Source organism: Conger conger, chromosome 5, assembly GCF_963514075.1.
Source record: "Conger conger chromosome 5, fConCon1.1, whole genome shotgun sequence".
Classification (NCBI taxonomy): domain Eukaryota; kingdom Metazoa; phylum Chordata; class Actinopteri; order Anguilliformes; family Congridae; genus Conger; species Conger conger.
In genome coordinates, this window is record NC_083764.1 from 56,142,304 (window position 1) to 56,154,481 (window position 12,178).

The window sequence follows — 12,178 nt, forward strand, 5'->3', positions numbered from 1 at the left end:
GGGCGACGCGTCACGGACGGATAGAGCAGAGTTTATTCCAGCGCCGGAGTTTACGCGTCAACAATTACCGCCTTGCACGATTTAAAAAGACAGTAAACACACTCGGGAGGGAAAGGAAAGGCGACGGAGACGAAGTGTTTCGCAGCGCGCTAGCTCGTGAGAATCGGCAGACTGGCGGATGGGTGTGTGTGTGTGTGTGTGGTGGTGGTGGGGGGGGGGGGGTGAAGGGTATACCACCCACCGTGACGGGGGCCAGAGCGGCTCTCATAGGAAACAGTTGTGTTGCGAGGCCTCACACCGAGATGTGGGGCCACCCAGTTGACGACAGAATCTGTTTATTTTTATCCTTTGGGGAAAATTGCTCTGTGCTAGCTGTTTATTAGGGCTTTGATTTGTCATGTGTCAGCTCTTTTTTACTCCAGGCGAAAGAGTATACCCAGCTTCAGCTTGTGTACAAGAGAGGTTTGGGGGCACGGAGGGAGGGGGTGGAGAGAGAATAGGGGATGGGAGACCGCACAGAAGGCTGGGCAGAGGGGCTTACTGCCCCCTGGCCTCCAGCTGCCCCTCACTGATGTCATAATGTTAGAATGCAGCAGGCAGAGGGGCAAATCTGTGCATAGTCAGAGTCTCTTTCATTTGGGTTAAATTGCAAGTTAATGCCAAAAGGGCACTGGGAATATTATGACCAAATCTTAACTCTTATAATAACTCTGTTAAAACAATTTTTCAAATAAGCTAAACAAGGACCAAAGTCCACATTCAACTGCGTAAAAGAAGCGATCTTTATTAATTGTATACAAATGTTAAAAGGGCAATGCAGTTGCATTTCTGCGATTAAAGTTTCAGCTGAAAGGGTAAGAGGGTTTTGAATGTCGTTCAGCGTTGCCCCTTCTTGGGCATTCGGCTCAGCTCCTCAGTCTTCACCGCGGCCTGCAAAGCCTGGAAGCACTCTGAAAACGCAGAAAACAGGGTCACTCAACACCAACACCAAACAACGCAAAGTACAGTCATGTACATTAGATTGTTTTGGATCACACTTTAGAAAAAGGTATACGAATTGGCATCAACTAACGTTTAACATTCATTGATGTACAAAGCATTAACTAATACATTACTTGGTAGTTAAATTTCATTAACGTTACATTAATATTCCTGTAACTTTATTGTATTACGCGTTAGCGATTTTTCCAACCATTAGACAATTGTTCCACAAGCTACACAAACATGAAGGCAAAACCCAGTTTGCAAAATTAGGCGTGTAAAATTTAACCACAATTACTGCCAGTGAAACTTTACAAATTGACTTTATTGCACAATTACTACAGATGACCTGGCCTTTGTACAGGGGGTATAACACTGATCGCTGCTTTTCAATTTATCAGAGATGGTTTGCCTACAACCATATTGTGTCCCCCCTTCCCCAAACATACCCTGTAGTGTCATCATGTGCTCGTTGAGTTCCGGCAGCATGGTGCTTATGTCATGTGTCCGGTCCTCAATAGCATTCGCAATTTCCCTGCCATTCTGCAAAGACAGACACACAGTGAACACACATCCATTCCCCAAAAAAGGACAGATCACACACCCACAGGAACACACCAAAACCAACCGCAAAGAACCTGATTTACCAAGACTTTCAGCATTAGCAAAACCACCATCACACCAATAACACCACCAATGATTGGCCATGGCATTTGTTCTGTACCAATCATTGGTTGTTAATCGTTTAACTTTTGTACATGCTAAGGTCTTATTAAATCAGGCTGATTCACTACAACTGATAAATGGTTAAGACTAGAAAGCAGTATACACTGTAGATAGTAGTTAGCCTTTTAAGATGATCTACAATCTTTTAAGAACTCGGAAATGACAACAAAGCAAGTGCATTTCATCAATACAAACGAGGCATATGCAAGGAGTAGCTACAGAAGCTGATCTGAAGGACACAGGAAAGCTGGGCTGGTGAGTGTGGTTGTAGTGGAGTAGCAGGCTGTGGCAGGGCCTTCCTGCAGGTACGTACGTGCAAAACCTCGCAGAGCCTGTCGGCCATCTCCGTGACCTGAGCCACGGCCTCGTACACACTGGGCGTCGATAGGACCGTGTCCTGGAACAGACAGACGAGGATTTGGGATCAGGGGTAGGTGACTGGCACAGTGTGTGTATCCTGCTCCAAGGAGTTTATTCCACGCTGTGAATCAGACCTTGGTCAGATACGCAATCGTTTTGGATTAAAATACTTTTCTGTGCCAGACTGATCTCGTCGGGTGGAACTGAACCAACCAAGAGGACCAGAAGGTGGGGGTTTGCATTTACAAAAGACTTCATAGGTTCCAATACATCAGACAAGCTCAGTAAAGCGTAAAAAATTATATGGATGCAAAACATATTTGATGTAGGCATGATGATTTAAAAATAAATAAATAGCAACACTGACAGTCAAATAAAACCTCATGAGTTACATGGATGACCGACTCATTAGCCGTTAGCTTTCACCATCTCCACTCACACCAACAGCGCCCCTTAGAGGAGATTCAGGTGCACTACAGAGTCAGGCAGTGCAGCTGCTGGCTTCTGTGGGTATGTGTACTTACTCAGGCTCAGCATGTAGCAGAGCTAGACCCAGGGTCTCAGTGGCACTAAAGAAGAACGCTGTAAGTTTGTGTGGCCCAAACTTACAGCAGGGGAGTGTTTATGCCACAGGCTGGTTCTGGTGTGTATACTATACATATACACACATATACATTTTATTTATTTATTGATCCCCCCCCGACCCACTCACCTCTGCCGACAGGCTTTCTTCCTCCTCGTCTTCATCCACCTCCATCTCGGACTTCTTATCGGAATCTGTGTCAGAATTCCCGGCCGTTGCAGTGTTGAGCTCCTTGACTCTGTGCGAGGGTCATACAGCGTTAGTCAGCACAGCTTAAAAAGGCATTTTCGGTTAACAATACCACCGGAAATTACAGATTTACAAATATATTGAGGTGAGCCATTCATACTAAAAAAAATACGATGTACCACAAAAATAATGGACCTGATAATGTTAAGCAGGTACATGGCATCAATTATCGAATATCTTTACAGCAAACCGTCACACCGATCCTTAACCGAAGTGCTTTTTGCACTGCTGGTTCTATTCATGCAATTTTAAAACCCATCAGAAGCAGTGCACCCGGCAACCTCCAGTGTGTGCAGACACAGAAAACCTTGAAAACTGCCATTAATAATAAAGGAATGCAATGGGCTCTTGCCTGTCAGCGTATCGGAGAGTGTTCAGAGTGTAGTCGCAAGAGGTCATCCCAGGAGAGATCATAGCAATCTGGAAAAGCCAAAGATGGTCGCACTGAAGAGTACACTACAGGCCTTTTCATTCAATCATGTACAACAGATTTTAACGCTGAGAAACAATTAAAACTTCACTGACGTGTCACTCATATTAGCTTTACATATAACACTTTAAAAAGATCTGTCCAGTGCCTGCAAACTAATGGATTGACTAATTACGGTTCAATCCAATGTGTGCAGTGCAAAGGGTCACTGAAGCAGAGGTGTAAACATACCTCTGGTGCACAAGCTCACAGCTGGTTTACCTCCATGTACGCGTCCCTACACCTGGCCTTTGAGCAAGGCCCTTAACCCCACATTCCTCCAGGGGGGAATCGCCCCTGCCTAGTCTAATCAACTGTAAGTGGCTTTGGACAAAAGTGTCAGCTAAATAACAAACGTAATGGCGGCAGACTCACCATGCAGGTCCGGGAGTTCTCCCCGATGAAGGAGTCTCTCAGCACCTGGGTCAGCTTGCTCATCCTGAAGGGAATGTGATCGCTGTTCTTCCCCAGGGAACGGATGCACTCCTGAGACGGAAAACGGGGAAGTCTTTCAACGGGAGATGAACCAGTGCCGAGTCCTAAAGCGCTATCCCCGCATTACCAATTCAATGGTGAATGGTAGCCATTTACATCGCGCCTTTATCCAAAGCGCTGTGCAAACGATGCTTCTCATTCACCCATTCACGCACGCACCGACGGTCATTGGCTGCCACGCAACCAGCCAACCAACCAGCTCGCCGGTTAGCCGTCTCGCTCAGGGACACTTCAACGCACCCAGGGCGGGATCGAACCGGCAAGCCCTCCCGACCGCTCCTACCGCCCGAGCCAACGTCACCCCAATTACGCGGTCTCAATTCGCCGACGGAGTTGGCGAGGTACCTTGAGCGCCAGCAGGCTGCGGTTGATCTCGGCCGTCTCCACCAGGGCCTGCCGGTCGTTGCTGCTGACGTCGTTGCCGCGCTCGTTCCCGGCCAGGTCCACCAGGGAGAACTTCCCGTGCAGCCGGTCCCCCCGCCGCAGGATGATCTGCAGCACCGCGTGCGACCGCGACGAGTTGGAGTTGGCGAACGTCTGGCCGGACGTCCTGCGGGGAAAAGCGCCGCGCCAGGGTTCGTTACGCGGCCCCGTTTCGCCCAGATCGACGCCACGTAGGCGCTCAACGCAGCCACCATCTTTTTTTCTTTTTTTTTTTTAAAGATATTTTTAAGGCCTTTTTCAGCTTTATTGGACAGTATATAGTATAGAGAGACAGGAAGAATGGGAGCGAGAGAGAGGGGAAGACATGCGACAAATCTCGGACGGTCGGATTTGAACCGCCGACGTCGCGGCTCGCAATGAGCATGCGGTCAGTGCTCTACAGGCTGCGCCACCGAGACACCCCAACGCAGCCACCATCTTAAGAATCTGAATATTGTGAAAACTCGTTCCACCGTTTTGTCCTTATGAACTACTCCCAGGTTTGAAAATACAGCTTTCTACATGATTTTCAATTCCAACCAATCAAATTCTGCCTTATTATTTTGCCTTACGGTATTTCGGTTCAAGTTCAAAGACTCATAAAATTGTACTAGGCTGCATTTTGAATACTGCCAATCTTCTCTAAAGGGGTCTTAACCCTTTCAGTCCCAACTGTGTCACATGGCACTCTCGACCTTACAAACCCTACAAAACTCTCAACTTTCTCAACCGAATCCAAACCCCTTGGAATTTGGGTGGAGCCACTTCATACGGGGGTGGGACTGAAAGGGTTAAACCGGTTAGCAGGTAATTCACGAAAAGAGAAACGCACTGGTAGAAGCCGGCAATGAAAATCCGCGTACCTGCACGAACTGCCCAAGTCGATCAGCCTGATGACTTCACTGGGAGAGGAAACGTACATTTCCTGCAGGCCCACGACCTGGACCTGCTGCTTCCCGTCCTCCAGAACCCGCAGTTTGGCCTTCTTATTGAGCAGGTCGAACACCTGCCACAGGCACAAACAAAACCGCCATTTTATAAGGGATCGACCAACACCACTCCACCAGTGCTTAGCATTCATGAGAATCAGCGGACAGCTTACAAGGCTAAAGCAGCACCAGGCAATGTCAGACATGAGACCAGCTGGGCTGAATCAGAATGGCCTGATATTTATTCTTATGCTCCAATGCTAGTACAGTTATCTATCCTATATTCAGTGTACAGCATATAGGATAATATACTTTAATGCCATTAGTTGCAATACTTATGATGAAAACAACAAGTCACCATTTTCAGTGTATGGGTAACAAACATTAAATGAGCAATTGAATATTGAAATGGTAGGGCTAGCATTACTAGGATGGAAACACGCTTGTTGCTCATTTTCTGACAGAACATTAATTAAAAGATAAACAATCATCTTTATTAAAAACTACTTATATGGAAAGAAACCAGACAAGTACGTTACAAAAAGGGTTGCGGTTTAGATAAATTCTCCTAGCACTGTTCTATGTGGACATAAGAATGCTTCATTGCCGTGTGTGTGGTCTTAAATTCATATGGAAACGAAAAAAGTTTTTATTTCCAACCAACGGGGGTGAAAGGCAGAAAAGAACCCACAGAAGCCAGCTATGGCAGCACTCCCAGAGCTGAACACAAACTCATATTATTGCCCAAATTTATTTTATACGGCAGTCATTTATACTGCATAACAATATTTATAAGAGTAGACCTTTGTCTTATGATAATACGTTTAATTTCATTGTGAGCTCAGTTCTAATTGCAGCCATAATACAATGTGCCAGAAGCCACTTTCCAGTTTTATGTTTCCATCAAGTAAAACTGGAGATCTGCGCGAACCTCACACAGTGAAGGACAGATTTCAAAATAAAAAGGATCTATAGATCCCACTAGATGTAGAAAAGTTAGCAGATGATTGTCTGAGGAATCATTTTAATCCAGAAACCATTCTGGCAATGTGAGGGGGATAATTTGTAAAAGTAACTAGCCAACACACTGCACTATAGGTGGCTGCTTTGTGTCAAGCCATGATTCAACAGGTTTTATTCCGATTCCTCCAGAGAAGCCTCAAGATTGGGCTGACATGGGCGTGCAATTTTCACATTACTACTATTATTACCATCACTGTTATTACAACTATTATCATCCTCAATAACTGTAATTCCTCTGATTTCATGACCCTTATTTTTATTTAATGTACTTTTAAGTGCCATTATGCATTTTATACTCGAGTGAAAATGTTCCACCACTTTAATTCCCATAAACTGAATTTCAGTACACAAGGTAAGGCAGTGCCAGAACATTCCGTCTCACCTTGCCGTTGTAGATTTCAAAGAAGGTGACGTAAGCCTCGAGTCCCATGGTGACGTACCTCCTCTGCTCCAGGAGAGTGAACACATCCTGTGCTGTTATGAGCAAGGGCAGGAAGGAAAGGAGACCGGTCAATTAAAGAAGGGGGGGGGGGGGGTAAGCATAAAACAGCAGAGAAGACTTACCTGCCAGTGCGTAGACCCCCTTTGAGCTGTTCTGGTTTTTCCCTGAAAAATCACCCCCCATGGTCTGAAGGTAAAGAGAGGGGAGAAGGATGAGATTCCGCCATTTTGAGACTTCACAGGGAAATGGCAGCGCCGCTTGGCTGTCTGGGACTCACGTGAGTTTTCCCGCTTCCGGTTTGGCCGTAAGCGAAGCACGTCGCCACCCCGCCTTCAAAAACCGTCTGGACTAGCGGCTTGGCGGTGAACCTAGCAGCAAGATGACGAAACGTCAATAATAAACAACAGACAGAGACAGAGACAGAGATGTCAGACAAACAAATCCATTATGGTAGAGCAGCATACAGTAGTACAGCTAAAGATCAGTAAAGCTGGAAATGACTGCGACTTTTTGTCTGGAGGTTTAAAAAGTATATCCACTAGGGGGCGACAGTGGAGGAAATTACACACTGCTCCTGAGGTTTAGGTGGGTATGAGGACACACTCAAAGAAGGCTCCGGACGACTGCATGATATTGTGTGCACACATTCGTGAAATTTTAATTAAGTATGCTTCCAGTCTAACACTCAAATGACGAGAGAGTAAAATCTGATTTCCATTTTGGCCAACAAGGAGAAGGTAGCAGCCAATAAGGGGTGGGTGGTCACCTGTAGACCATTTCATTGCTTGCAGTCTCATCGAAGGAGTAGTCGAATTTGAAGAGCTGGTTCTCCAGGTACTTGGTGAGATCGACTTTCTGCTTCGGCTCATGCAGAAGCAGAACCCCTCTCCCAGGAATGGATACCACATCAATCTCTTTCCTGGCCACCTCTACATGAAAAACATCACAACTTCAAACTGCTGACTTTAGAAAGTTAAAGCACCAACTGCAAAAACCAACAAGTCTTCTATTTAGACCGAAAACCTTATTTCTATCATTTTGTTTTCCTAAATAAGACAATACTGCTGCCAATGAGGAGACAGTTTGACTCAAGATTTGCCAATGGGGTCAAAATGTTTCACTTGTCAAGCAAAGCAAAGCTTCTCATTTCAAGACTAAGACTGATTAAGACACTGTTTTCAGGGCATGTGAAGTTCTTAAACTTTGCTCCCTTACCTTGTTTGTTGAGTGGACGCTTGCGGACGCACACGCAAATTTTGTGATCCTCAACCTGAGGAAAAGGTCACTGCGTTAACACCGAATTTGAAAGGCGTCACCAGGACTACACAGAGAACACCACCGATCAACAGCTGGAGGACACAGAGAATTATACACGTGGCAGATGTGGGCCTTCAGCCTCCGGAGCTGGGAACTTACAGGATCCGACAGAGAGATCGGCACCAGCTCTAAGGTCTCTCGGTACTCTTCGATCATCTTGTAAAACTGCCAGTGAGGGCGGTTCGTTTCCCCACCCTAAAAGCAACGTTGGGCATAGAAAGAAATTGTTCAATTAAAGAAAAATAACGCGCGTGTAAAATAACCAAGGGAAATTTCCTAAAAATGAAACATAAAAGCGGGTGGGGTAGCTCACTGACGTTTCCCCGCTTGGCTCGCAGGTCTGTGTTGTGCTTCGCTTGGGACGCCCTCCGTTTGTTCTGATTTTTCTCAGCCTCCGAGGGGACGACTGACTTCCGCCGGGCTGCGGGGGGGAAAAAGCGTTTTTCAGCCAGAGCGCGCCCCCCTCGACCCGCGCCCCCCTCGACCCCCGCCCCCTCCCCCCCGCGAGGCCGCAGAAGGCCGGGGCCACGTACCCGTGCCGGCGGCCGGGGTGATCCGGGCCGCGGGGGCCTCCGGCTCCGCGCCGGTTTCGGGGACCCGTGGGAGGAGTGACGGCGGCATGGCCACGCCCCGTTTCAGCCTCCGCTGGTTACGCGAGCCTGAGGGGGGGGGGGGGAAGGCAGGGAACAGCCCCTGGGGGTCTTCAGTCCGCCAATCACGCACACATAATCACGCCAATCAAGACTGATTCTGCTGCAATCTCATTTCATTTAATAGAAAAAAATAGAAAAAGAATTTAATCATTCCCCTTAGTGTACGCATGCACCATATACTGACGTGCATAGATTTCCCCCTTTCTGCATATTTGGTTTCAGAGCTTGGCATCAGTGCGATGCAGGTGCAGTTGATGTTGCAGTTAATGAATTCCAATAAGCCAAAAGCGCTACGAGGCTCTGCCCGTTATTCCAGACAAAGACCACAGGGATCGTTCTCTGCTGAAACGGCACTGACCTGGCCCGTTAAGGAGGGACTCTACTGGCTGCTCTGGCACGAGAGCGCCATCTTCAGCACTGGAGGGCAGGGATGGAACACCCGTGTTCACCGCGCAAGTCCGCCGCACCATCGACTTCCTGTGGACTGCCCAATCAGCATCAGCGCATCGGCTCGCCACGGGAACAAGCAAACCTGGGCTAGGTCAACCCACAGCCCATCTGGAGGACCAGTGAGGCCCACCAACCTCTACTACAGAGCTGCCCAACCCTGTTCCTGGAGCTCTACCTTCCTGGAGGCTTCCACATCAACCCAAAGTCAGCATACCCGATTCTATCAATTAGCAGCTGAACGGGCTCTAGGTGTTGAATGAGGTGTGCTTTCTTAGGGTTGCAACCTTCAGGTTGGGAGATCTCCAGGAACAGGGTTGGGCAGCCCTGCTCCACAAGATCAATGGGTGCCAAATTGCAAGTGCCTAGGACCAAATACACTGAGGTGTGGAGCTGTTGCCTGTTAGCCACACAGCCAACACAGGCACATTCTTGCGAGAATCTGCAAAAATTCTGTGCGTTGGCCGGATAATTTGAGCATCAACCACAGTCCCATTGGCTTGCACTGTGGCAGCACCCGTGCAATAAGTCTGCGGTAACATGAATCTGTGACATCACCAAAAGGAGCAGAAAATGAGGGGGTGAGGAAACCGATACAGGGAGGAAGCAGAGATGATTATTTTGGTTTGGAAGCTAGATTTGTGCTAGTACAGCAAGGGTACTGAAGCCAGGGGTTAAGACTGCAGAAGAAAGACGACCCAGGACATGCATCTCAAAGCACAGCTCAAAGTTAACTGGATAACTGCACAGAGCCTGAACAGCTTCAGTCAAACTTCCAGATTTGTGTTCTGGGTTATACTCAGTGCCGTTATCCAGACAAATCTGTAATCCTGCCTTGTGATACAGGCCCCCTGGTCTTCACCCCAATATCAGGTAAGATTGTGGGATTTTAGGCAAATGCTGATCAGCAAGGTGCATTGTACTTTACGACACATGCATCATACCCGAATCAGACACCTCAGTAGGGCGAGTTCCAGTGGCTGCTTTGAAAAGGGGAAAAATAAATTAAACCATTTTGAAATGTAGCGTTGTTCCATAAACATTCTGTGACCAGGCAAAGCATACTTACTTTCAGGAGGAGCGGGTATTCTTGATGAACGGAGCCGGATTTCAGATTTCTAGAAAGAAAGAAATGTAGATTAAACTCGATTGGCCTCGACCTGCACCACACCGACACCATGCAGTTCCAAACGTAATCTTCCAAGGCCAAACGCGCATGCACTTTTCTGTAAAGGAGCAATGTTCACCAACATTTGGCTGGGTAGGCGTTGGCTCAGGCTGATTGGACGACTTCAGGAATTCAACAAGCTCTCTGTTGAGGTTGTACAACTCATTGACGTCAACCTGTGGAAGGTGGTACAGTTTTGTCAGTGTGTTCTACGAAACCAGTGCAATATCTGCCAGTGTAACATGCAAACAGCCAAAGAAAAGATAATTAGAAATACATTTAGATGCACAAAAAGACAGCGCATAATTGTCTAAAAGTTAAGTGTAAAAGTGTATGTAGGAATGGTATGACACCAACTACAGTAATTGATTATATACTGTTGTTAATAGTTATTCGCTGTATAAACCGGCAGCAGTGGCAATAGAAATAATGACTTCAAACATAATATAAACCAAACGGTACATGCTATATAGGGTTTTAAAAGCATTTGTAACCATTTAAAATGTGCAATTTTTATATCCTCTAAATGCATGGATAAACATTGGTTAGTGTACGCAGTTCTCTCACCTCTTTTCCTTTGGTGGCCGAGTTTTCCTGCCATTCCACGGAAACAACACCTTTGTTTGGGTGGATGGCTTTGACAGTTGCACCGTGTACGCGGCCTATCGTTAGACGAGACAGGTGGAGCCGTTGAGCATAAAAAGTAGACCAATAGTGGTTGCCAACTACGTTTTCAGAAGCAATGGTTGGCTGAATGACTGCCAACTGTAAATCACTGAACAACATTTCAACTGAAGAGCTTGGAAAATTGTTTTGTTTCGTTTTTAAATGGTAACTTGACGATGACAATTACTGGTTTCGTGAGAGCACTGCATTATTTACATGTTGGCAAACATCAACGAACAGTTAGCTAACGTTCATGGGTCCATTGACTGTCACATTACATTGTAAAACTAACTACTTAAGTTACGCAGATTGCTTTTCATATAGAATTGTATGATCCGTTTATGCAGTATGATATTTCACGAAGGCAACGCAGATCAATTAGCTTTCTCAAGGGTGCAACATCAGAAATAGCCATATTTGAAACTCCTTTAGGACTGTTATTAAATAGTTATGCGGTCTAATCTCATTGACTAAGAACGCACAATACATAAACACAGCTAACGTAGCTTTCAATAGCCATCAGAGGATTAACGTGCAATTTCAAGCTCTGCAAACGTAAGTTAGCCATTTAGCAATAACTACTAACGTGCGTGCTTGTCATTAGGGAAGCAGCCACATAAGAAACTGGACTATGAAATAAATTAGAGCAATTATAATTACGCGTCTAAGCATTCACAAACGATTTATCAGCAAATAGCTAACTAGCTGCAAGTTAGCTAGCTAGCTGTATCAAATGTTAACTTAGAACCTTACCATCGCTACGACTGATCTTGATTGAAAGTCCAATGGAAATGAGTTCCACAACTGACATAGCCATATTTTATGAGCGTTAAACGAGAAAATCACTCAAACTTGGGCAATGTTAGCTATTCAATACAGCCAACATTCATACCACATTCAACAATGCGATGTAAATGCAACCGCCAACTTTTAAAAGACGTAAGCGGAAATACTACTACTGGGGGAGTCGGGAAGGTCTGATTTACCACAAGGGAACCTGGGAGGTGGAGTTCGTATGTTATTTGTATGCCGTCTGTTGTGATTGCACTGAACACACTCTCACGTATGACAACAGTAAGTCACTCACAGTCCTAGTTTCTAGTCCCAGAGATGCACACATTATACGATTCTGTAACGATTGGGAATCATGCAGCATCACACATTATGTGACTCGAATAGGATTCTTTCAGAGATTTTTTATCCTCGCCCTCCTCTTCCTCAAGGAAAACAGGAAGACAGCAGCGTCA

At 46.1% G+C, this 12,178-nt stretch overlaps 1 protein-coding gene across 3 annotated transcripts; it reads right to left on the bottom strand.

The window, feature by feature from the left end:
- Positions 1-758: 758 nt before the first annotated feature.
- kif2c (kinesin family member 2C) lies at positions 759-11,872 on the bottom strand. Of its 3 annotated transcripts, none has more exons than XM_061242489.1 (22): positions 11,685-11,872; positions 10,833-10,927; positions 10,349-10,441; positions 10,167-10,215; positions 10,042-10,077; positions 9,009-9,134; positions 8,531-8,656; positions 8,315-8,418; positions 8,097-8,192; positions 7,896-7,950; positions 7,447-7,609; positions 6,958-7,048; positions 6,803-6,866; positions 6,621-6,712; positions 5,150-5,292; positions 4,209-4,413; positions 3,744-3,854; positions 3,252-3,319; positions 2,780-2,888; positions 2,021-2,104; positions 1,431-1,524; positions 759-950 (listed from the first exon to the last, which is right to left on the bottom strand). In XM_061242489.1, the coding sequence occupies exons 1-22, from the start codon at positions 11,746-11,748 to the stop codon at positions 877-879; spliced, it is 2,142 nt and encodes a 713-aa protein (XP_061098473.1). In that variant the 5' UTR covers positions 11,749-11,872; the 3' UTR covers positions 759-876. The 3 variants fall into 3 exon arrangements, with proteins under 3 accessions (XP_061098473.1, XP_061098472.1, XP_061098474.1); XM_061242488.1 differs by having other exon boundaries at positions 10,042-10,080; XM_061242490.1 differs by lacking the exon at positions 10,042-10,077.
- Positions 11,873-12,178: the final 306 nt, after the last annotated feature.

Bases quoted from the DNA above. Each gene is read 5' to 3' on its own strand.
- kif2c (XM_061242488.1), bottom strand. From the start codon at position 11,748: ATGGCTATGTCAGTTGTGGAACTCATTTCCATTGGACTTTCAATCAAG. The intron at 6,713-6,802 runs GTAAGTCTTCTC...TGCTCATAACAG, and splicing joins GGGGGTCTACGCACTGGCAG to CACAGGATGTGTTCACTCTC. The intron at 1,525-2,020 runs GTACGTACCTGC...CTGTCTTTGCAG, and splicing joins GGCTCTGCGAGGTTTTGCAC to AATGGCAGGGAAATTGCGAA.